Source organism: Solenopsis invicta, chromosome 2, assembly GCF_016802725.1.
Source record: "Solenopsis invicta isolate M01_SB chromosome 2, UNIL_Sinv_3.0, whole genome shotgun sequence".
NCBI classification, from domain to species: domain Eukaryota; kingdom Metazoa; phylum Arthropoda; class Insecta; order Hymenoptera; family Formicidae; genus Solenopsis; species Solenopsis invicta.
Genome location: NC_052665.1, coordinates 12,084,091 through 12,110,876, shown reverse-complemented (window position 1 = coordinate 12,110,876; position 26,786 = coordinate 12,084,091). Strand labels below are relative to the sequence as shown.

Here is a 26,786-nt window from a genome sequence, read left to right as displayed (position 1 = left end):
TCTACGAGAGCTTTTTCGCGGCGTGTCGCCCATTGCGAAGTATCCACCGTGCAACATCCATAATCCAAAATCGATGCACCACTGTTTCAATGCGAGTTTAACGCCCCGTGACCGTGGTGTTACGACGGCATCGGACAGCGTAATCCTCGTGATTTTGAATTTAGAGGGATCGTCAATTTGGTACGTTCTCACTCGTATCCCAGTACAGCATCGAAAGAAAGTGACTTGCCTTTAATTTCTCTTTAAAACACGTAATCTTGTTGCGCTTGGCAAAGATAAAGGAGAAAAATGTAAAAAAAGAAAGGAACGGAGGCGAAAGAAAAAAAGGAAAGAGCGATTGCGCCAATCTTATCGACGCGAGGAACGAACGAGTCCATTCAAGAGAAGCGAGAGATTCCGCGCTCTTCTCTCGGTGGTGGTGGTGGTGGTGGTGGTGATGCCGTTGGTCCGACAGGTAGTCCCGGTGGTCCATCCGTGTCCTTCGGTGCGCTGGTGGCGCGACCCCGAGTGTATCGAATCGAGGATCTTCGCAGATTTTCGGAGAGCTTCGTTCACCCACGAACAGGCTCCCGCGGGTTCTCCCGGGCTCTCGGCACCACCACTCAGTGTACTGCGTGGCAGCCTGGACCGCGGGCGGCCCACAGCCTCCACCGACCGCGGCGCATGGAACGCGTCGACGCGGTGCTTGCGTGCCTTCGAGAACGCACACGAAAACGCGCTCGCTCGCCCGAACGTGCGCCCTTCTGCGTGTTTTGGAACGCACACACGGCATCTGCATCTACCAGCGCGCGCGGCACATGGTCCTCTCGTGTCCCGACGACCAGCATCCCCCGGCCGCGTACGCGGGGTCATCTCTCCGCTCGAGGTGCTCCGATCAGTAGCACGAGTGTGCCACGAGCGCGACACGCAGCAACGCAGACTATAAGTGCGGGAAAGGAACCGTCATGAGCCGCGCCGTCATTAGCTGACTAAAAACTACGCCAAAATCGAGCATGACGTCCAGAAACAGTAGTGGTACCAGAGAAGATTCGATATCGCGACGGTCAGCACGTGTGACATCGTCCCCAACTAACAATAAGTCGTAGCAGAATGTGTTAACGACATCAATACATCTATCGATCAACAAGATCGGAATCATCGATCGACCAAGCAGGCGAGAGAGAGAGAGAGAGAGAGAGAGAGAGAGAGAGAGAGCGAGATCGGACCGCGAGGAATTGCGCCTTCCTGCAAGTGGGTCGAACCTGCGACACACGCTTACTCTCACTGCGGAGAGGAGGAGAGCCGTGCCATTTCGCTGTGGATGAGATCCGCGGGAGATTTGCGGCAAGCCGAGCATAGGTACGCACGCGCCCGCGCGCATGTTGCACGCGTGCATGCACCAGTACATGCGTGCCTGTGATGCATAGCGCAGAGACCAACCACTACGGCATGATGCGATTCTTTGCTCTCGATAGCTAAAAGCGGGTAATACGCGGCATTTGTGGTGAAAAGCGGACTCGAGACTGCGGAAAGGAGAGAAGGTGCCAAGAAAAAGGAGCGACAAACAGAAGAAACGAAGATAGAAAGAGGGAAGACGGAGAGAGAAATTGCTCGTGAGACAAGTGGAAGGGAGAAAAAGCAAGAGAGAGAACGAGAAAGAGATAGGGAGATAGGGAGAAAGGAAGAGAGAGAGAGGAGCTAGAGAGAGAGTAATGATCGTGACAACGGTCGTGCGGACAAATGAACACCTCGGCACAGCGTTTGGGATATTCCAAGTAAGTAGCAGTGCGCAATGCTAAGTTGTATTAGGTTGCGGAAACGCTCGCTTTGATATATACGCGTAGTTTTAAGTACTACCATTTCGGGAAACAAAATTAGTTTCGCCTTGCGGGAGCAAACAACGCTATAGAGGAATAAAGAAAATGGGGTTACTTGAGGAATTCCGAGTTCGACCTCGACGAATCTTTTCAACCAAATCAAAAATAGAGAGAGATCGATACGTCTCGTCTATCTAGCATACCAAACACATCGAGGAAAGTTGGTAGGTAGGAGAAAACTTTCGAGGAGGAATTTTTCGAACGAGATTTTTAACTGAACCGTCACTGTACGACAACTACTTGTGATGCGCGTTTCTTTCTTCTTTTTTCTCTTTCCTCTTTTCTCTCCTTTCTTTTTTCTTTTTTTTTTTGCACTATCGCTTTACGCCCGGGAAATTTTATCGCCGGTCATTTTTCAAGCCTGGACCATCGATGGGGATCATGGATGCCAGTAATGGATGCATGCGTACCGGCTAAGCTAGCGCATTTGGTGCGAAATCCAACACGCGGTTAGCATCGAATCGACCGATCGTGCGGCACATCGCGTATACATCGCGCCGGATCGTGCGCTTAACGATAGCTTTCACGCCAAAACTTCCGGAAAAAGTTCAACCGACCGCGATAAAATGAAAGCAAAAAGATACAAAAATTTCGTGCTGCTGTATATTATAGTCGGTATATTAATGACCGAGCGACTGAATCTGATTTAATTTATTCGATAAGAGAGAGTTTAAATCGGGACGCATTTAATTGGTCGACGTGCACCAATTGTCCCGTATAATTCAAAAAAAGTTTTTCTATTTCACTTTGAAATTGCATTTGGCGGCGACGTTGGCAGGTCGCTGTCGATATACTTGAAGAGTATGACCTCGAGATTCGTCCGACCCATTTTTCAGGATTTTTCAAAGCGACCACTTCTGTTGTATAAATAAAAAATACGGAGCATTTTCATTTTTAAGTCTTTAATTTTAATGTTGCATTAAGCGAAGCACTTTTATAACCACCTCTTCTCTTTCTTCCTTTATAATAATTTCAGTAAAATTGCATGATATACTTTGATTCCTCATTTTCGCTCGTTGAACTATCCTCATTTAAGCTGAATCAGAGTTCCGAGATCGCATTCTTCCATCCTTTCCCGTTAATTAAAGCCAGATGGAGTCATCCCGGAATGTCAGGGGCCGATCAATCTTCGCAGATCATACTGCCGCGCGCAATACCGTGAGATGGATTACATCCGACTCAAAATTTGTAGAACTTCTTCGAGTCGGGTCGTATACTACGTCGATGTATAACATTAGCATTTATATGGGCGCGCCGGAGCAAGATTCCGCGCGCGCGAGTGCCTCGGAAGCGAAATCCGAACGGAGCGAGATCCGACGGAAGAGAGAGAGAGGTGTCGCGAGCAGAAGCAAACGCCGGAAAGAGTAAAAAGACGAGGGGGTAAACGCGACGACGGCAAATTCCAGCGTAACGCCGAGGACGAGTCAACATATTTTTCGGCGTCATCTTGGAATCAACGTCGGCGTCGCTCGTCGTCGTGGCGACACACGGTATATTGAGCTTGAAACCCTGTACAGCGATACCAACATTTTTCGAAGCACGTACCAGAAGGTTGCATGAAAATTTGATTCCGCCCGGTATACGTCATCGACTTATCATCACAGACGTACTCAGAGTAACAAATTCCTCGCACGCAAATCCTCCGCGGAAATTTTTCTATATGAGTTTCCGCGAGCAAAGGGGACGTGGCTGGGTTGTAATTTTACCAAAGATACATCGTCCGCGTCCAGAAGGGAAGCGATATAGCATTTATATTAGCATTTATATAAGGCTAGAGTAACTAAGCTTTTCCACGGGCCTCTACGTGCTCGGGGGGCAAAAAAAAAGAACAAGGAAAAAATTCCACGCCGTAAGATAAGTACTCCTCCCGCTGTTGTGCGCGAACCGAAGCGTTTCGCAGACACGGAAAATTAAACAAACTAGAGTCACAGTTATATGTATATTCTTAAAGCTCTAACGCGAGAAACGCATAAAGTTGAAACTATTTTACACAAGACGCCGGATTTGCGGAATTAGGAATATTTATTCGAGTAACGGCGAAGCAATAACTCCATGGACTTGTACCAACTTGGTCGGAGAGTAGAAACAAAGGTTAGTTGTGAATAGAGCGAGCCGGAGGGATGAAAACAGACGATCGGAGGAGGGTATGAGGAGAATGAGCGAGCTACAGGGGTGTAAAGGGTTGGAAACGCGGCTTACAAATAGCAGAGCACACAATTAAGTGGCCGCCAGACCGTGACCAAAGTTCTCTCGGAAAGAGATTATCGGCTAATTATCAGTTTCCAAAAAGTGTTCCTAAAATTACAGCCGCAACTCTCTCTCTCTCTCTCCCCCCCCCCCCCCTCTCCTTTGCCTCTTAAGTTATTCCCAGGGTAGTGGTCCAGGTGGTTGGCTGACTAGTTTGGCTGAACTAGACAGTTAATACGCACACGTACACACACACACACACACACACACGCGCGCGCGCGCGCGCACACACGCACGCACGCATACACAGCCGTGGTGAACAAGAGAATGGAACGGGCGAGGAAGCGAGCGTACGCGCGTGTGTTTTGGGCGCGATAAGTTGCACCCTGTACGGTGCATTATATTACCGTGTGCACACAGACGCGGTTAGCTCCGTTTCATCCGCCCTCACGTGTAAGTGGTGACGAGATCCAGACACGAGTTGTAGAAAGGGGTAGGAAGGGCGGGGTTCTCCTCGCCGCGAGGCGAACAGTGTTACTTTATTGCTCGCGTCAAAGGCAATCTGCCCTCTCATACCCTCTTCTTCCTTGTGCTCAACCCCGTTTTCCTAACGCGGTACTTTGACGATCGCGAACACGTCGCGCGGGCGTTTGCAGCGTGTAGCGCTACAAATGCATTTTCGCGGTTTCACGTCGATAGGGAAAATTGTCGACACGCTCGTAAAGCGTCGCTTTCCGCGAGATGCTCCTCCGTTTTTCTCTCCGCGCACGCTCTCATTCTTTTCCATCTGATCAGACATGGAGGCAACGACGTCGTTACCCTAGAAAACAACGTCGCCGATCTGACCAATGTTGTAGTATTCATAAGAAGCTCATAAGGAAATAAAAAGTTTCGGACGTTTCGTTGCTGAGGAGAGCGGCGGGATTTCTGGCGCATATTTCATCTCCAGAAAGCATATTTTATCGGAGACGACCGTAAGTTATTCGAAAGTTGGTCCGGCAAGTTTTATCCTTCGAGAATAAATCGTAAAAGACAAATTCTACCTCTCTCTCTTTCTCTCTTTCCTTCTTTTTCCTCTCTCTCTCTCTCTCTCTCTCTCTCTCTCTCTCTCTCTCCCTCTCTCTTGGTCGCGTGACTTGGCGCGTGTAAACGAAGTTCTCGACAATTATAAAAGTTGCAAAAGAAAAGGGAGAGGGAGAAAGATGTGCGCAGGAAAAAAATGATATCGCGCGATGGCGGTCAACGAACTTCCAAAACTGGAAAAAAGCAATCTGTACTTTGCCTCCTCGGGCTCTATATAAATACAGGTGCGAGAAACACGAAAGAAGGGCGGAACTCCATTTCCGCAATCAATTAAAAGCGTCGTTCTCGAGATGATATCAGCGCCTTCTCCTATGGCCTCTTCTCCTGAATCCTCGGTTCTCTCTACCCCGAGATCTACTACCATGCTCGAATTATCGGCTCGAAACTCGTTCCTTTTCTTTCCCATTTTCCCCGACAGAATTATCGAGGTAAGAGAGAGAGTATGAGAAAGAGAGAGAAAGATAATGACAGGGAGGACCGAAACAGCCGCGGCTATCGCGCATTTGCCCTCTCACTTCTTGCCGCCCGTTTAATTTACTTCATCGACTTCCGGCCGGCGCGGCGGCGGCGGCGGCGGCACTACCGATCTCCCCAGCCGACTATCAGTCCTCTAAATCAAATAACATAATTTCGCTAAGGCTACCGTCGGTAAGAGGACCGATCCTTTTTCCCCGGGCCTGGCAAAATCCCGTCGCCAAATTTATGGGGACTCCGTGGCCACGACATTCGCTGTTCGTGTCTACACGCGTCTTACATGTGTGCGGGGTACCTACACGCGCGCATACGTGAAATAAAGTAACACCCCTGGCACAGTGGCTGGGACGGCTGCACTGCGACCTGCGACTTGTAGTTGCGATAAATTTTTCTCGGCTTTAACGGTGCTGCGCGCTGCCGCAGAACGGTATTTTCAATCCTTTATATATAAGCAACAGAAATGCGGCAAAAAAGAATGGTGATAATTCAACGAGGACGTAAGCTAGACGACGAGCGATGAAGGATTTCGGTCGCCAAGAATGAGAACTCGCTTGTATAACAAAATAGTATAGGGAAACTTAGCTCATTTATTTACAGGTTCCATCAGAGGGAAAACAAAAGCCTTTTAAAGCGAGCCAGTAACTCATAATTAAATTACATAATGGATCGCCAACCATCTCCGGCATAACAATATCTGCAGTCTTCAATAAATAATGAAAATTTTAATATTGAAAATGATATAAAATCCGTACGTTCGCTTAGCGAAAAAATGATTTTCATTTTATATGGCAATCATTACTAAATTAAAACCTTATTTCTTCGCTAATCGCTGTTTTACGTTGTAATACGACTAATACGTAATTCGCGCTATTCAAAGCTGTAAAAATTCATACGTTATTTGTGAAAATAGATGCGGTGTATTGAACTTTCGGAAAATGCTCGTGGCAGTGTAAGCGATTGTAACAGATTCGTAATTAAATTTCGAAATAGATTGCATTCCACCGGGACAGAATGACATTTCCAATCTTTTATGAGGAGAAGACAATCAGAAACGCGAGACTGACAACGATTCAGTATCATATATTGTTGAATGAACAAATGATTTTAAGTCGGTATAACAATGATGACATCGAACGTTAATTACTCCTCACAAGCACAGTTATTATCGTTACATAAATTCGTTGTTTGGAGAAGCAAACAGTTGTTTACAAAAATAGATCGGTTCCATTGTTCGACGTATCGGGTTTTTAAAGAAAGAAAAAAAATACGCGAGAAACGAATACGAATGGATGCAAACCAGCACCAGATCCATAATTAAATTTTAAAATCGAGTACCGAACGTCTCTCTCTCTTTCTCTCTCGCTCTCTCGCAACTGGCAATAGACATTTACGAGTCCAGCAAATGAAAATACATATTTAGAATTTAGAAATAAAAATTAAACGTGTTAATATTTTTAAATAAAGATCTAAATTTGTCAACAAAAATGAAATTGATGAAAAAAAATTGTATTTTTATTGCAATCGTCGTTATTAAACTACTGTTAATTACAGCGAAAAAATTGAAATTTTACATTCGAATACGATATGTCGTGTAATATATGGCTGCACCTTATAAAAGAATCCTGAGAGTGAGTGCGAAAGCGAGGTTTTAACAGGCTTGTAATGAAAAGCCGAAGTGGATTACGGTTCACTCCCCTGGCATAGCACATCTCCAGTCTTTTTATAAGCTCCAGAAGGTTTAAAATTGAGACGGGTACAATTGCGGACGTTTGTTCGACAAAGAGAACTTTACTCCGCTGCAAAAAATCACCTTTTACACCGGTATCGCTTTTATAATTCTATAAATTTAGTTGTCATGTAAAAGTTCAAATCTTGATTAGTAAAAGGGTCCTTCCTCTCTATTCGCGCAATATGCTCGGGCTTTCGAAAAAAATCCGCCGAAGGGAAAGCAAATTTGTAACAGCCTCGTAATTAAATTACGAAATGGATTGCCGGACCATCCCCTCAGTCGGTGGCGTTACGGCCGTTTTATACTCCGAGCTCTCCGCTCTCCGATCTCTCCGTACGAGCTTTTACATTCGCGTTACACGAGTTTCGCGATATCCGGAGGGCATAGGCGCGAGAGCGCGCCAGAAGACCACTATTATATTCTCGATAACCGCGCGAGCAACGTAATATGTGTTATCGTTTAACCAATTTTCCGGATTAACCAAAGCGGGTTGGAAAGCTGGACAAGCTGGATTGTCGATTAGAGTCAATTTTCTTTAGAAATCAGTCGAACGACGCGATTAGGTATGCACCTCGTTTGAAGCAAACTACCAGGATCGTCTCTCCGGTTTCTGTGCTCCCGTAGTCTGGTCTGGTGGCGCGTATCGGCTAAATGCTACGATAAAGGGAATTTGCGGGTGTGCCGGGCATTAACGATAGAGAGATGGTTCGAGTACGGGCGGAATCGCGTTTGTCTGACGCCATGGCCGTTTCCATGGCTGTTTCGCGGCGGTCCGCAGAATCTGTGTGACCGGGGCGGCTATAATTTCGCAAGTTAAGGTCTCGAGCATCGGAGGTTTGGGATCGTGCCGCGCACGGCGGCGGCGGCGGCGACGACGACGACGACGACGACGACAACTTCGGCCGATGCCGCCGAGGCCAGGCCGAGGAGGACACTTTCGGCGGGGTAAACTTCGCTCGTATATTACGCCAACTCCGCGGTAATTGATTTTGCACAATCGCGTTAAACTGAAAGTGGGTTTCAGGCACCGGCGTCGTAGCCGCCACCAGCCTGCGATATCCTCTCGGCAACCGTTGGATGACTGCAACGTTGCGCCCATTATCACTCGTCCCTTTTTCGCCAAATCCAGACGATACTAACTTTTTCCGATAATTATCGTCGTTTCGTCTCGCGCAAACTGCAACGCTATTTCGCACGTTGATACTGTCATAAGCATCGTGTTACGATGCTAGTTTACTGTGGCCGGGTATCATGCGAGTAACTACGGGCGAGTAATGGCAAACCTGTGCACTCTGTAAATTACTTTTGGCATAACAGATATCTGCCCCGTCGGCGTCCGGCTTTTTGTTTAATTTACAGTGCCCCAAGTTCATAATTGCGAGCATTAATCTTTCATCGTCGATATCGCGCTTTTTGTAGGTTGCTTCGAGCGAACAAAGGGCACAAAACGGGCGCAAGTTTTACCCGCGATCGACGTCGCTCTTTATTCTTTCAGTTGGCGTGAGATAGCCCGCGCGGTGATCGATAATTACCGTCGTTAGTGATATCATGTCACTCGGCCGTTATTTCCATAAAAATATAAAGTCCGAGCTGGAAAGCTACACTCGAAATACTCGCCGGTAGTAAATTAACCTGTGTGCGCAACGTACATCTTTATTCATTATATTTGACTAGCCATAAAATATAATTTATTGCCTCGTTCTTTCAGAACTGTCGCAGACTCGGTCGAGAATTGACTTGGAATTTTATTACGGACTCGATGTACATAACTATTCGTTGTATACTTTAGTAAGATTATTCGAGACGTTTTCATTAAAGATGCATGCGTCTTATCTTAAAGTATTAGCAAAAATATTAAAATTTCATAAATTCGTCTCATATTACGTTTGAGTATTTGTGTAAAATTTGAATATATGTAATTCTCTCATTGGTTTAAAACTTATTTGATTTTTTGTTTTCTAAATCACGTTTAGTGTTAAGATAAATGTCTCAGTATATAACGTTATAGATCCAAAATTGTCGAATGCTTATTAGGATTCACGACACAATTTTATTTAATTATATAAATTAATTGAAAAATAAAATATTAAGTATTAACCCTTACTAACCTAATTTTTAGTTCTTTACTCGCGTTTTACGCTTCTGGTAAAAGGTATACCGTAATGAGATGGTTTTCAACCATTTCCAACCATAATTTACTTGTTAGTTTCAATCTCCTAATTACGTAATTCTATTTAGTTTCAATACAATTAGAAAATGAAATAACAATAACAATTAGTGAAACTATGTAATTTTGGAACATACTCTACCGATGTACGCGACGTAGGAAATTTTACTCAGACGTGAGTGATCCTATGATAGCGAATAAAAATTATTATTAATAAAAAATGTGAAAAAATTTCAAATTATTCCAAAAGTAATAAAAATTTGTAAATATTTGAATGAATCAATTCAGACTAAAATACTAAATAGAATTCAATCTAAAATACTTGTCTTTAATGTTCTAAATGCTTGTATTGTTTATAAAATATAATTTGTTTAGAAAAAATATCTTAACAAATACACAACATTTAAAAAAATACTATGAAATTATCTTCAAAATAGAAATTATAATTTAATGCTGTAACAAATTTTTTAAATATTTTTATAGTATTTAAAATAATTTATCTTATAAATACCTTTGAATATTTATAAAGCATAAAGGTGAAAGAAGGCTTATATCGGTTGTAGCAGATACTTCAATACTAAAATACGCTGTGACCTTCTCACCTTTATATTTGACATTTTCATCGATCTAAGTTTCAAACTTATCTATTGTTTAAATATTAAAAGCTTATAATTAAATTTTAATGTTACACGAAAAGCGCATTTAAATTTAATAATTTAAAGTAATAAATTTCGTCTAAGTGTCTACATAAAAAGATATATTCGATCACTGCAATATCTACTTTATTTGCAAATTCAATAATGAAGTAATATTATAAATTAAATCAAATTCTACATGTACGTACTGATAATAAATCTAATAAATATTCGAGCAAAAGTTTATTTGAATCCATTTATTCGTTTAAAAATTAATCACCTGAAACTGCAGCAAAAAAATGATTATCTACGTTCCATTACAAGCCAAATTGTCCATTATTAAGCTCTTTATAACTTTCATGGTGTATTTACAACTAAAATTTTTGTTTGGTAGGAAAAAAAGAATAAAAGTTTACGAACCTTGCAGTTTTTAAATTTCAGCCATTTTTAACTGGTATTGTATAACTAACTATTGTTCATGTAACTATTCGTATAACTTTAATAAGATTATTCGAGGCGTTTTTATTAGGACATGTAAATATATTACAGAACTTATATTTTGTGCCATGGTGCTTTTCTATCCTCTATTTTCCGAGGGGAGCTATTTATTTTATCGTAAGTTTCCTCATTCTTCGGTCCGAGGCTTTCTCGATCGATGGAAGTGAGGAGCACTTTAGCATTTTGATTCTTTCGCCTTTTGTGCGGTCCTGTTCAAAGGAGTGACAGCATTGAGAATCGATACGACGGCGACGTCTCGTTTGTAGTCCTTAGCGCGTTTAGTTCTTTGCCTCTCTCGCGCATTTTGTAAAAAAACGTAATAAAAAAAAGTGAAAAAAAAGATAAAGAAAGCAACAAGGAAAAAATAGACAAATAACCTTACACATTTATTTCAATTCACCAACCGATTCACGTGGCTTCGATCGACCAAAGGCCAAGAGAGCAGTCTTCCCAAAGGGATACTTTTACGCCAAGTGTAAGGAACAAAAGTTAATTTCGATCCACACACTATCAAACTTGAAAAGAGCTTGAAAATAAACTCCATCATGGCTTTCAGTTTACAGTACAGCAAAGTTTCGTGTGTCTTTATAAAAGGCGTATAATCGCAGAGTTTAGTTTCTGTTATCTTATTGAATATACGATAGTTAAACGCAATTAGAAAAATGAGTTCAATTAAAGGTGTTGTTATTAAATGAGTTTATATCAATTTAGTGACGTTACATTTTAGAGGAGAATATTTTTGTCGAACTGTAGAGTCGGTTCACGGCAGCCAGACACGTTAGTCTGCAACAACGCGCGCAAATTTTTCACAAATAAATCGACTGCATTTCCGGCATTTTAGATCTGAATTGCTGTTCACACACAATTTACAGCGCTCCATTTCCCAGTTCGCGGGCCGTGATCGCATCGTGCAATCAGCACGCGCGTTCCGTGCGCTCCGCTTTCGAATTCTTGAACGATTGTTTAGGATAGATTCGCAAAAGAACGAGCGTTTTCGGAATGCCCGAAGGCAATTCGCGTAATGAAGGAATACAAAAAGATCCCAGAACGTCCGCGTAACGATACACAACAACGGTTTACTTCGTCAAGGAACAAATACTCGCGTTCTACGTGTGTACGCGATCGTATCGAGACGCGAAGCTTGAGAAGCATCGGGAGGATAAAAATTCTTCTTGCTACGAGATTCGATTGAATTCCCGGTCACCGCTCGTAACAATATAGTCGGAAAATTCGATATAACGAAAATCAGGTATGACAAATTTAATTTTAAGGTTCGACGGAGAGTTCGCGTTGTAAAGTGATTCGTTGTAAAGTGATTTTGCCGTAGTTACTCGAGCGGTTACTCGGAAAGCGGTTCTTTCGAATCGCGAGCATCGGTGAGAATCGAAGGGACGTACCGGCATGGGAAAGAGCAAGAGGAGAAGAAGGATGAAGAGGAGAGGACGGTAGCTTTATCATCGACCCGTTCCCGGACGTCCTCGTCCCCGTCATCCCCGTCGGGCCACCGCACCGTCGAGCACTTACGGAGATGAGTGGCCGTGTAAGAAACACGATAAAACCGTGGGAGGCGACGTACAAATTTCTCTACCGTACGAATTACGAGATTCGGAAGGAAGGAAGGATACGTTCCGTCACGTTTCACCCTCACTACGCACACGCGTGTTACACACGTACATACGTGAACGGGCTGAAAGCACACGTGCGCGAAGGAGCTCGGGGGGTGACCTGCACGGGTCGTGAGCGTCCATATTTAATAAAGCAGCGCGTCCTCACCCGCCAACCGCATACTTTTCCGTTCCGGAGTAATGCCTTTTTCCATCTAGTATGAGCCTTTCCACGTTACCGGCGCGACCTCACACTTTCGACTTTTACTTTAAACCGTCCTATCCGCGCTCTGCTCTGCTCTGCTCTGCTCTGCTCTGCTCTGCTCTGTTCTGCTCTGTACGTCCACGCTCTGCCTTCACTTTCGCACGTTTTCAAGTCGGATTAAAAGAGAATCGCGGTTTCCCAACATTCTACGATCATTTGCGGAATCTTCTAAATCCAACATTTTGCAGGAAGGGATCTCGTTAGGTTAATTGCCGGAGGCTCTTAATGTTCGTTAGGTTTTTATAAGAACCAATCACTGGTCAGAGTAGAAAAAGTTCGGGAAGAATTATTTTTAACGAATCTCATATCTCGTAAAAATGTAAAAAATTGTAAATATTGTTAGATAAACCAAGAGAAAAATACTTGGTACTTGTATTTATAATTGAACGTTAAATTAATTGTGAACAAAAGCTCCATTCAAATAGTTATTACTGATAAAACATTACAACTACATAATTTATTATAGCTAGCATCAAAAATGATTATATTTCATAATCATTTTTAATGCCAACTTACCAACTGCAACTATTATTTTTGTCAGTGTTACACATTGTATGTTCCTAACACTGATAGCAGTAATAACTATAAAAATGGAACTTCTACTTGTAATTATTTTAACATTTAGTTCTCATGAGTACTGGAAAAAATTAAAATATACTTAACAAAGTATCGTTGTATTAATTAAAAGTATCTACAAAAAATATTATTTAAAATAAGTATTTAGTATTTTGTGTAGAAAATATAAAAAAAAGCAAATAATATTTAATTTACTTTATTTAATATACTTTAAACAAGATATTTATTTTACGTTTTGATAAATAAATTTTTTCATTGTTTATTTTCCATTGTTTATTTTCTATTATTTACTATCGTCCATTTCGTACCAAATAACTTTATTAATACATATTCATAAAATATATGCTGCTTTTTGTTCTTTATTCATAAAATAGTATTTTTTTAATAAATACATTCTCTTAATAAAAATTTCTATTACTATTTTCTATTTTAATTATTTTTCTCAGCATTGATCACAAATGTCAAATATTTTTCTCTCAGTGTGTACTTTTCTTTCCCAAATAAAATTTCAATTGTGATTAATAGATCAGTGCACTAAATCATGAACAAATACACTATCTCACAAAGTAATAAAACACTAAAATATCGGAAGAAATATGTAAGGAGGAAAAAGATACGCATAGATTTTCAAAAGAAAAATTACATTAAGCGGAACCGGAAAAATTTGTTTCCCCTTCATAAGGTAAAAGTTATATAATTCGTGTGTTTCCGTGCACTAAGCATATTTCTCTAGTGCGTATCTCTCATAGTCGGAAATATATTATGTTTATCGTACCACTGAACCGCCGCGCGCCGTGGCATTCGCCGGTCCGAGTCCCTTTTCCGCGCTTTAACCCTCGTTCTACCCTCGTTTTGCTCTCGTCCCGAGCGCCTCCGTGCCACGATACAGCCAGGAGGATTACCACGAAACTCGGTGAAACGTCTCCAACTCTCATCGAATAAATAACAGGAGAAATCCGGTCGACTCTCAATGTTCCCCGGAACGTCGTATTCTCTCGAAAAGTCGCTGGTGGATCGCAACGTCGCCGTTGGTCGTTTTCACAGAAAGATAGAAAAGCCGCACGCGGTCTGACGCACGAATAAACAATGGATGTTCAAGCACTCTGACGAATTCGCGCTGATGCGTGCAAAATTCATCACGGTACATGCAAACATATATATCATACTTTGTGAATTATCTCCTTTGTCCACGTCGCAAGTGCCCGGGCAATCATTTGACGTTGAGTATTAGTTGACATTTCAAGCAAGTATATAAAGATAAAAATAAATAAACGTTTGACGAAAGAGAAATTGTACAGTGACGCGTACGTGTAATAAAGTCACACTATCTGCTGCGTCGGATGTATGTATATGTATAAAATGTGTCAAGGACTACGCTCGACATCGAAACTACGTATGGAAATTCACTCGGTTTTGTGTGACACTTTCGGATTAAAGAGGACCTCTCTCTCTCGTACGTCACTCATGATTAGTGCTCATACTGTTTGCCACGAAACGCCACCCGTACGCCTAAGGCAATATTGTCATAACGCGTTAAAAGAGTACAGAATTTAACACTAGATTATTATCGATCTGTTTTTCTTCAATTTGTGGCGCATTTGCGTGGCGCAGGGTGAATCTATTCATGCGTCGAGCCTAGCCGCCTACATCCGAAGCTGCAACGGGGATTTCGGGACGCGCCATGAGCTCACAATTATCCAGGTCCGTTCCTACGAATGTTTAGAAAACACGCCGAAAATGCGAGCCTGCTATTACCCTCCGTTAATAGAGAAAGCGCGGATATATAACTTTAGCCGTGTGGGTCTGGTAATCAGAAAATCCGATCGTATCCAAGCGGCTTTGCTTGTCGCGCTTAAATCGGTGCATAATTTAAATACCGTTCTTGTGCGCATATATCGACGCGGTAATTACGTTTTCGCTCCGTCCCGTCCTTTCGTGTTTCTTGCACGCAAAACTTTATCCACGTTACATTTATTCAGCGATAAATTGAAACCACCCATTCGTTTCTCGCATATTACGCTATTACGCTGGAAATGTCCGTCTTACGTGAACAAGTATCAATGTCGAGATAATTTCGATAGAAATTAAATACATTTCATTAAAGTAATTTCAAACTAATTTCGGTTCTGCATATTTTTCTAAAATGGAAAGCTCCACGTAAACCCATTTTGACATTATCTAGAAATTTTAATATGGAAATCATCAAAAATTATAATCCTCTAGATCTACATAACACTTCCAACCGTTGAATTTATATTGCGTATATCGCTTTTAAAATGTTAATTATTATTAAAATTGTAAATTAACTTTAGCCGTACTTTTCAGTTTATTCATGGAACAAAATTTTCAACTGTAGCTCACAAAAGCATCCTTCAAAAATTGTCTCTTGGAAAATAGTTCCCCTTTAAATTAATCGGAGTTCGAGGACGTGGGAGTTCGCCATGATTGATGCGGAATTAAATTGGCATTTGTTTTTACGAAAAAAAGTATTCGTCGTCGTCGATAGCTTTCGCGCGAGATGAGATGAAACGTCATTTCGGCGACTCATCTATTTTAATTAGTTTCATCGGTAATTAAATACATGCGATGATTGTTCGATGAGGATTGTCGTCCGACAGCTTAAAAGTCAACCAGGGCGTAACCGTGTAATGCGATTAACTCAATCGCTTTTATTATTTATTCCTGCTCCCGATTTATTTATCTCCCAATAATTTGCTGGATTATAATACGCGGTATTACGAGTTTTAAGCCCGTTTCGAGCTCTGTTCGCGTTAGAATGGACGGAAGCTGCGCTTTCTAGAGAGTTGATAGGGCTTCCTTCGTAATACGATACGCCAAATGCGTTTATACTCGATCAAAAGCCAGACACGCATATCGCACGGCAATATACATAACTACTTCATCAACGTCCCGTTTACGGACATAACTGAAATGATTAGCGCGCAATAATTTGATCGATAGAAACTCCATGGGCAATTTATTTCGAATGAAGCTAATTACTCCATTCCTAAACAATATCTCGTTTTACCAAGACAAATAAAGCGGGAATCACGGATCGTGAAAATATGGCCGATATATATCAGACGGCACAATAGCATTGTATGTCGATATAAGAGAGGAAAGGTATTCGCATTGTCAGACGTGGCCAATAAATGGCAGGGCTTTGTCACCCGGTGCTGTGCCAAGCTCGCGAAAAAGTTTTACGCGCGACAGGTGTTTCGTGACGTGTATTTCCGCGCGAGCCATTTTACATAAAATGGTTTTCTTATCTTGATGCATGGTTATTTTGCATAAACTGGCGGGAAAACTTGTGCAAGAATTCAATACGCGGAAATATCCGTCTGTACATATTTACAAAGCTGTATCCAAATCATAGCGTCAAAGGATTCCGTAAAATCACTCACTTCCGTCTATTTTGAATAATTAAACCCGAGAGATTTAAGCAGCAGAAGATCGAGCAGCGGGTTTGAAATGCGCCGTTTATGCAAACATAAATCTCTCATTATTTCAACGATATTACTTTCAGCAAACGAGATGTTGGATAGTTTATGATTCCTAATTAAAGTGTACCGCTTAAATGAATCAAGTGTATTGCATATCTCATGAAGTCTACATCGCATACACTTTGCACAATTTTCCATCAGCTACTCGAGCTAATTAAAACGAAACGAAGCAACGAAAAGATAAACTCTGGCGGGCTTTCTTGGAACGATGTACATAAAAATGCCATTTTGCCACAAAGTTATATTCCTTCGTGATGTCGCGAAACGAAGAAGAAAAATACAGTGCATTATATACATCGCCGAGCACCAAACTTCACGAATAAGTGGAGCACGGATAAAAGCAAAGTTAGTAAGTGTATAATTAACAACTCCGTTAAGAGAGTTCAAACTCAAGAGTATTCAGAAGTGGAAGCAGTAAGGATATGGGAACATCAGCAGGCCAAGAGAGCGTGAGACATAAGCCCTCTTACAAGAATGAATTTAAATTCAAGCGATAAAATATGCTATCAAAAACTCTAGATAGCATAAAGTAGAAATAATTATACGTATCAATGGAGGTTTCATGTTTTATGCTATTTCCTGTCAAGCGCAATTACTGTCATTCTCAAAGGGTTTGTGTTAACCAAAAGCCATATGCTCCGCTCGTTAATCTTATTCAAATTTACATTTAATCTCTAAGCGGATATATTTAAACCTCATATTATTGTTACATGAAATAATATAACGTATATTTTGTTATATACATATTATACGATAGTGAACAAAAAAATGCGCGATTTTTGCCTATAAGATTATTATCCACATTGTTCGATAGCATAACAGACTTTTATGATATATTATTATATTGGAAATATTTCAAAGCAATTTTCATGGTATAAGGTTGGTCGCGTATCTAACAATATTTCATAATTTTCCAAGTTGGTAATTTTTCACACTGTGATGGACAAATTGATTGATAGTATGCAAAATAGATGTAACACTTCAATCAAAACTCACATGGCCTGATTGAATATTAATAATGTGTCTTTATATTATAAATTTCTTTTATGTTAATTTAAATTTCTGTATCCACGTAAACCAAAAAGGAAAAAGAAAATTAGTAAAATATATGATAAAAAAACTAATTTATAATTCCTTTTATACATTTCACAATTAAATTCCCTTAATACTAAGGGCTATGTGTTTCTGAATAATACATTCAAAATGGCATTGATATCTTTACTACAAAATGAAATATAATGAAAAATTCAAGTTGTGCATTTCTAGAATCACTGCACCAGTCAATGGACAAATAAAAACAACTTAATGTAATAAGATTAAATTTCAAGAAAAGGTTCATGCTCTGAGAAAATAAATTCAAATAAAGGTGAAAAAAGTCTCAACACTGAACAAGCTCCAAACCGAGAGTTGAAACGCAATTACGTTTTATATGCAATTTTAAAATGCAATTATATTTTAATTTTATTTAATTGTTTCCGAGTATGCCACAACGTTCAACTTCATTAGTTGAGTAATTTGTTCTAATAAACCCAACTTTGCAGTAACAACCGCGTGTGGCTTTTATGACAATTTTTTACCTTTATTTTAATATAACTACATTTTAAAGTAAAAAATGATATTTTAATCAAATCTGTATGAAAATTAAATATTAATTAATACACAATTAATTACTTCACAGTCTCGTTATTTTCATGTTTCTAACAATTATACTGATTATTGTTCAGCGAGTGGTACAGCAATCTTGGATAAAAAAAAATCAATATAAACTTTATTATATCAATAAATCAAGGCTTCATTATGGAAATCTAACTCATAATTCGTAGCAAGGGCTATAGTGAGCAAAAAATGGTATAATAATGGTTTCGCAAAGTTTGCTGATTACGTTGAAATTGGAAAGTGGTTGTCAGAATGATCATGCAGTTCAGAATTAATTACTTCGATTAGAGGGTGCTTGTCATCGCGAGAGCGTTTCTTGCGGCGAGCTCGCCCCCGGGAGGAAAGCCACGACACGACCTTATCTACCTCGAAAGGTCCAACGTTCGATCCATTGACTCGTCGAGACCCTAATACGACGCACGGAACTGACGTCGGCCGATAGGTCGCCCGTGTCCTAGAATCGGGTTCTGATCGACATCCCGGTATGTACATCCACTCGGGACAGTCTATCCGTTGGTAGACGGCACATACGCAAACGGCAGACACCCGGTTGTCGACGAGACGACGCGACGCTTTAAATCGGCCACATTCGTTGTCGACGTTACGTCTCGCAATTCCTAATTCGAATATCGAGAACGCTGTCGGACTTTCTGACCCGACGATTTTCATGTACGTTTATTCAGAACGCGTTTCAAATTACAAATCAGAGCACGATTTTAGAAAAATTAACATTGCAGGAAAAAAATAAAAAATGTATTAATATACTATTTAAATTCACCCTGTATTCTTACCTCTAAACCACTCAACCTCTACACTGAAAAAAGTTTCATAATAGCTATTAAATGTTGAGTGAAATAATGCCAATTAAATATTTAATTAATATAACAAAAAATATTAATTTTACTTTTCTAAATATTTTGTAAAAATTACTAAATTTGATGATACTTGATTGCTAAATATGCAGAAAAGTAAAATTATTTTTGGCTACATTAAATAAAAATTTAATTGGCATTATTTCACTCCACGTTTGGTAGTTATTAACAAACACTTTTTTTCGATGCAGCTTTGTGTTGCTTATCCGATATAAAAATCATATCCCAGTATTAACGCGATAGGGAGAAAAAGGGGAACCAGACAGCCACATTCCACGGCAAATGCACGGAGAGAATGCGAACATTCGCGACTGTAGAGCCACTTTGCCACCTCTCTCCCGAGGGACGCGATACTCGCGTCGCGGTACGATCGATCAGAATTAAAATTCGCGTCCGGTAGCTTTTCTACCGCCGACTACCGTCCTAATGCTTCTCGTCCTCCGAGTAATTGGCGTTCTCTAATGCCCTTTCGAGGTCACTTATGTAAGTAACGCGCGACCCCATTTCTGTCATTCCAGAGATGTGAGGAATGATCACGTGGATGATGGTCGGGCTGCTTCTGGCTGCGGAAACTTGCGGCAGAAACGTCCTCTCCGGAAACGAAAACGGAAACGGAAAGGAGGAGGCGAAGCAGCGGGAGGGCCTGAAGGGTGTCAGCGCGGACGAGGAAGACATCTATCGTGGGTATCGGCGCTGGACCGACGAAAAATAAACGGAAACGTTCGGTAGAGAATAGATAGAGAGCCAGTATAAAGAAGCAAAGTATGAGAGGCAGAGAGAGAGAGAGAGAGAGAGAAAGAGAGAGAAGGAGAAGACAAAAGAGTCGAACGAAAACCATGATTTACTTGACTAACTCGAGTTTATCCCAGCTCGCCGATCCTGCAATCGAATGCCACTAATCTCCGAACTACCGCTTATCCTTTCTACCAAACTCTCTCTTCGCACATGTACCGCAACCCTTCCTGTCAATGACACCTACTCCCCCTCCCTCCGTGTACTCGTCGTGTACAACGCGCATTCACCATCGCACGAATGCTCTTCTCCTCTGTCGCTACGGTAAAATCACTGCCGTAACTTCGCATTAACGAATTTAGCTTCTGCCATAAGACGCATTGTTCCAGAACCACTGTTCCAGCAAAGTCGTCGCGAAGTCCTTTTCTGGCAGAGCCGGCTTGTTTAAACTTAGTGGTTTGGCTTGTTGTTAACTTTTGAACGTCTAGACGGTTAAACTTGTTTAATCCCTAAATATATGTTCCTTTTAATTTTCTTTCTCTTCAAATACAAATTTTGCATTTCTACGGCACGGCGGGCGGTGCAATTAAGAGTTTAACGCTCCCGTCTTTTCCCCGTCTGATTGTCCCAGTGACGCACTTATTCAGCACGACGCTCTCTCTGTTGCAGGTCTAACGTGCTACACTTGCGTCAACGTCAGCGATAACCAGGTATCGACGACTCCATTAAACGTTCCCTTAAGAGTCTCATAATGACTCTATCGTGCCTGGTCCAACCGTAGTTTTGTAAAACTCTGTAGATGGTTCCGCCATCGATTTCGGTTTATTCTAAACCCCTTATTGCATTTCGTTTCATTCCTTTCGCAGTAATGGTCTTATCTCCAATTCCCTTTCATTTTCGGTCCTTTTCTTCGCGGAAATGTGCAGCAGTTTATCGTATCACCCATTAATTCGCAAATGTTTTGCAGAATTTCAAGAGAACAATACAATACATACTGCAGCTAGACTAAAAGTTTGGAAACGCTTGCAATTTTGTCGCACCTCATAAAAAATTAAATATGTCAGTGAAAAAAAACCGTAGAAGTTTTCAACACGTTTCAAAGAGCAAAAGTGCTTTAAATTTGTATTTTAATTTGCTCTCTATATATTGTTTCCTGCATGCATCCGAAAATGGATATTTTTTCAATATTTTTATTTTTCTTGGAAATACTGTAACTTAATAAAACAACACCCAACAAAATTGAACATAAAAGTATTTTTTTTAATGTACTTATAATATAAGCTTTAAGATGTTTTTTCTTTAAATTGATGATATTTTTTACAATAATATCAAATTAAAAAGAACTACAAAATGTAAGTAAAATATCAATGATTTTTTATTAAAACGGTCGGAAAAGAAGTCTTAAAAAAATTCTGAGATAATTTGTACAATTTTTTAATTTAATACTTTATAATAAACGTGATTTCTTTTTATTTTTTAAGTCAACTCTTTAGTTTCAAAATAAAAAAAAAATTTATATAAATGACTTTTACACAAAAAAATTCGATATTATGACAAAAAATCATTATTGATACTATATGCATTTCTATATTATTGTGCTAAAAAGAACTTGGAGGTTGAAAGGTACGACATGTAACTATTGATTTTGATTGAATAACATAATACATAAAATATTAAATTTGATTGAATAAAATAGTATATAAAATATTAAATTTGATTGAGAAATTATCGTATCATTTTTTTATAAATAGCAATTTATAATGCTTAAAAAGCCTACTTCAATACTTTAATACTTTCATATTTTAATACTTTATAATATTTTTATGGGAAATTTCATCCAATGTTTTATCAAACTCACTTTACAACGCTTCAAAAATGAAATAAAAATATTGAAAAAATGCAAATCTTCGATGTTATGTAATTTAGGAAAAACATGTTATAGAGACAAAATTGAAACATAAATTTATAAAGCCCCATTTTTGCTCTTTAAAATACACGCAAAAAGTACTCTGCTATTTTTTACCGAGATATATAATTTTTCGTGAGGTGCAGGAAAATTGCAAGTATTTCAACTTTAAACCTACAGTGTGTATGTATAGTACTTCTTATACATAGTAAATAATAATTTTTGTAATTAAAAAGAATATTAACATACAATAGTTAAACATATTTAAAAAAAATAAAAATTTTATATTTATTATTTATATTCTATTTATTATTTATATATCTATGTAATAGATCACAAAAGTAAAATTCGTATTTTCTGTTGATTTTTCGACTTTCTCATATATCGAGAAATACATAGTCGATATTGGCAATAAGAATTGACTTTCATATGGAGATCTCATAGCGAATGTTGCTATTTCTATTCTTGCAGATGTGCAACGAATGGGCGATAGACACACCGTGTCCGGTGGGCGGCCGTGATTTTTGTCGATCGCTGCACATTCTGGACAGCCGGGGGAACAGTGTCTTGGTAAGCTCACCTTGCTTTATTTGCTCCGTTATAATTATGTAATGACCCGCTTATAATTTTATCCCAATATTCATAAATTTCAAGTATATCGAGTAGTTCACTGAGTAGTAAATATAAATAAAAAAAAAAGGGAAAAGAAATATATGTACATTTACTCTTCTTATCGTGAACTAAAGAGCAACCTTTCATCCTTAACTCGACATATTGCATTTCGAAACTGAATTTTGTAAGGACTATAAAATACATGAAAAATATTTTTAATAAAATTATAACATATTTTAAAAAATAATTTTTCATGTATATCAAAATTTTAAAACTTGAAATTGTAAATTTTAATACGTTATGAAAAATATTTTTTATTTCCTAATAAACATTTTACTGTCCATAATCTAAGTGAATATCGGAAAGTGTCAGTTATGAACGCTGCCTTGTCAGCGACAATTGCGCTTTCGGAACGAAATGAAAACGTAAAAAAAAAACCAGAAAAAACAGGAGCCGACAATAACAAATCGACTTTCACGATCGAGGTAAATTTCATTAGCGCCCAACCATAGTACAGGCACAGTCAAATAAAATCAATTAAAGATTATCGTATGTGGCTAATTGACTTACATTAGAGAGATAATCGATTTTTGGGCTATTAATGAATGAAGTTACGAGAACGGATTCGAGCTTGGACGTCGAGATGGATAGCCCTCTCGAGCTTAAGCGCTTCTCGAGTCCAGTCGATGTACCAGCGGATGAACTTTGATGGAACTTTCCACGCTCCGACGCTTGACGACGATAATGCGCGATAATCTAATGTCGCGCATTACCGACGACAAAACTAACTATCTAGTTAATAAGTTATTTCCAACTTTCCGATTAAAAATTAACTTTATGAGAGAGTAATAAAGATACATATAAATAAAAAATGTATACGCTGTGCTTTTTTATTTTAACTTTGAAAGTACAATAGCGGTCAAAAGTATTTATTGCTCTTGAAATTACAGAAAATGCAAGTAAATTACAAGTTCTTTGTCTTTTTCCTCAAACCATTCCTATCAAAGAGAATAAAATAAAAATATTAAAATAAATTTATATAATATTAATGCACAGAAAAGTTACTAATATTGGCATATACTTTATAAAGAGACACTCTTTTATTTCTTGGAAACTAAATATTGTACTGTATTAATACTGATAAAAACTTGATCTGCTTAGATTATTAAATAAATAAAAATCTATGATTTATACATTTATGACTTCTTTCTATTAAAAATGTACTAAAAACAAATTTTTGAAAAGCAAGAATAAAATTTGCACAATTTTCTTTTGCAAATTGCATAGTTTAAAGTGTTTAAACAATAAAATATAAAATTTATTATTAATAATATCAGATCATTTTACATTTGTTTGTAGCTTTCTAAAATTGTTTCGTTTATATTTTCCTTTTTTATATTTTCGTCGTAGTGCAGTTTGAAATATAAAACCGCTGTGTAGTGTAAACCGGTACACTTCTCCGTGAGAACAGACAACTATGAAATCTAATACAATGTTGACGGGTATTTCATAAATTTTTTTTCATTTTCTTTAATACCTTAATAAAAAAATAGCGACATATTCACATATACATTAATAAGGTGCCACAAAACGTTAAAGTTCAAAAGTTCAACTTTAGCATTTTAATTTCAAAAACTTTATTGTTTAATACACAAAAATATATCTCTGTTTTAATTTGTTGCGCACAAAAATATATTTTATTGCTGAATTTATCAATTTAGTTTGTAATTAACTCCTTCCCTACAGAGTCGTATTTCAATTCTGTTATTACTGCCTACTGTGCCCGTTCTAAGGTCCAATTTCACTGATGCTTTTTTTTGAGGATTGTAATCAATTAAAAAGTTAAACATTAAATAATAAAGTTAAAAACTTAACTTAGTTAATTTTAAATAATTTAATATTTAACTTTAATTGTATGTTACCTATGAAACACATAAACTATAAATTATATTTATTAGTACATTTAAATAACGAAAATGACAATACTGGTCACTGCGTGCCGAATATTTCCCAGACTTAAAAGACAGCTTTTAAGAAAAACCTCGAATGTAACGTCACGAAATTAAATTGCTGATCAATTTAATAATTTTTGATGCTTGCATGCATTTTTATGATACTCTCTTATCCCGAAAAAAATGTACAGAATTTATTGCGAAAAATATTACCTGTATTTTTAAAATAATTTATTAACATTTTTTTCCAAATTAAAATTTATCTATGTAAAACAAAAAATACATTTCCATATAAAAGACAATATTTCTTTATTATTTCATATGTACTTCATTTACAAATAAAATAATAATCGTTATATATAGGACATATTTAAAATTTTTGATACAATTTCTAATATTTACTACTTCCCGTTCTAATTGTATTATTATTTTACGTACAATACCGCGATATTTATTTATTTAAATTTTTGTAAAGTATTGCAGAAAGACTCAACCTTACTGATACCCATATGATAAAAGACACTTTCTAGTTTGTATTCATGTTTTATTTTTTTTTTAAATACTATCAAATACTATCAAAAAATAAAAGTAATAAGCCAGTATTAATAATTTTTCTCTATTTCTTTTTTTCTTTAAAATTAATGACTTTCCTGTTCCCAGAAGTAATGAAATATTTTTGACTTGTATTGCACATTTTTTGCGATGTAGACTGGATTTATAATAGTCACTGCTTTCGGTCATAAAGTCAAAAAATTCCGACATCTATAGAATCTTTGTCATCGCGTTGTTCATTCACGCGTTACCTCCGCTTCCAGGTAAGCAAGAGTTGCGCCAGCAGCGAGGAATGCGGACCAGCGTCGGTCGGTTGCATTCCCGTGGACACGCAGCAGGTGCGAAATAGCGAATTTTGTCATGTACCCGGAGGGAGGTTTCTCAAACAATTCAAACGAAGCAAAAGAAACAAAAAGATCAGAGAAATGAAAACGCAAAAATAAAAGACAAAAGAAAAAAAGGGGGAAAAATTGAAACACAAGAGAGAAATACCGATGGAACCGGGTGAAATAAATTCGGTTATTTCGTTTCAGATTTGCATAAGTTGCTGCGACCTGAGCTACTGCAATATCGAGTCGCCCACGAACGCCACCAACGCGATCTATTCCCGCAAACGACGCGCCAAGTCGAAATCGAAGCGCAAACGGCCCGGCAGAAACGGGGTCGATGCGGCGACGCGACTCTACGGATCCAGCCTGCTCTGGCTTCCCGCCTCGCTCTTCTATGCATATCATTGCTGAGGAAGCAGTAACATTACTAACCACGCACGCGAAGCGGACAGCGCGGAAATCGCGCGCGGATCGCTCGTCGCACCGACGACGATATCGCCGCTCGCCAAACGGCGACAGCGGGCGGCGGGCGGCGCGGCTCGCCGATCTCTCTAACAATCGAACGTTCCTTTCTGTGATTTCTTCTGTAGTATCTCGTCTAAGTAACCGACACCGCCGTCTAATTCCGACCAAGCTCTCTGACGAAACTTCCGCGAAACAATAGGAGACCCGTGTGTTTCACGTGCTTCGATTTTTCGCGCTCGCCGGGCCGATCTCGGCGGCGATTATCGTCCAATTACTTGGAAATAGAGCACACTACTCCTCTATTTTTCGTACTCTCGTTTGACATCTTTGTCGCCGTTAACTTTAATGGGAATCGTAAATTTTAACATACGTTGTATACGTCGATTGAACGCGCGCGCTCGCTGTACGAGTACGTTGGAGAAACGAGATGTTCGGGAATAAAGCGTCCGTAAGGAATTGCCTGGGAGTAAGTCCAGAAGAGATTCAGAGGAACGAGATCCGTAGTAAGAGCAGTGGCGAAAAACTTGGCGCCGTTTCGCGCTGTCCGAAACGTTATTAATCGGGGACTCTCCGAACTAATCGGGTCCCCCGTGATGGCAAAAGGAATTGTTTTCTCGTCGTAGTATCGGTAGTCGCTATGCCTCGAAGTAGAAGAAAGACTTAAAGCACAAAGAGTACACGAGGGGTCGAAGAAGACTCGCTACGGAAATCGATAGATCCGAATTCGTTTCCGGCAAGACGACAATCTAGACACTACGCAATAAGGTCGACTACTAATCACACGAACACGTAGTCTATCACGACGATCTATATCCCACTTACTTAACGCTCTCTTTCGCAAAATCAAAAGCTAAATAACCTGTGTGATTAAAAGTCATTAATTTAGAGACTATAATAACAAAGCATAGACAGTGAATGTATCAGGATACGAAAAAAAAAAAAAAAAATTGATTAAACTGATTTCTCTCTTGATATCAAATATTTGGTGTGCATACATTTAATTTAATAAGTGGAAAATTGAACGGATAAAATTACTTGATATCACGTGTGACTAGCTGTTAATATATTGAACATGGAATGTTTGTTATAATTAAGGGCATAATTGGTCAAAGTACCCGTTAAAATTCGATACG

At 39.0% G+C, this 26,786-nt stretch overlaps 1 protein-coding gene across 1 annotated transcript; it reads left to right on the top strand.

Annotated features, from left to right (window-relative positions):
* The first annotated feature begins 619 nt into the window (after positions 1 to 619).
* On the top strand, positions 620 to 26,786 carry LOC105196776. The gene is made up of 6 exons (XM_011162880.3): positions 620 to 1,754; positions 19,624 to 19,785; positions 20,507 to 20,547; positions 22,215 to 22,313; positions 25,123 to 25,197; positions 25,393 to 26,786. The coding sequence occupies exons 2-6, from the start codon at positions 19,635 to 19,637 to the stop codon at positions 25,597 to 25,599; spliced, it is 573 nt and encodes a 190-aa protein (XP_011161182.1). The 5' UTR covers positions 620 to 1,754; positions 19,624 to 19,634; the 3' UTR covers positions 25,600 to 26,786.

What these genes read in the sequence shown, in the direction of transcription:
- LOC105196776 (XM_011162880.3), top strand. Translation starts at nt 19,635, where the DNA reads ATGATCACGTGGATGATGGTCGGGCTGCTTCTGGCTGCGGAAACTTGC. An exon ending in TCAACGTCAGCGATAACCAG is followed by an intron (nt 20,548 to 22,214) that starts GTATCGACGACT and finishes CTATTCTTGCAG; the next exon opens with ATGTGCAACGAATGGGCGAT. An exon ending in GCCGGGGGAACAGTGTCTTG is followed by an intron (nt 22,314 to 25,122) that starts GTAAGCTCACCT and finishes CTCCGCTTCCAG; the next exon opens with GTAAGCAAGAGTTGCGCCAG.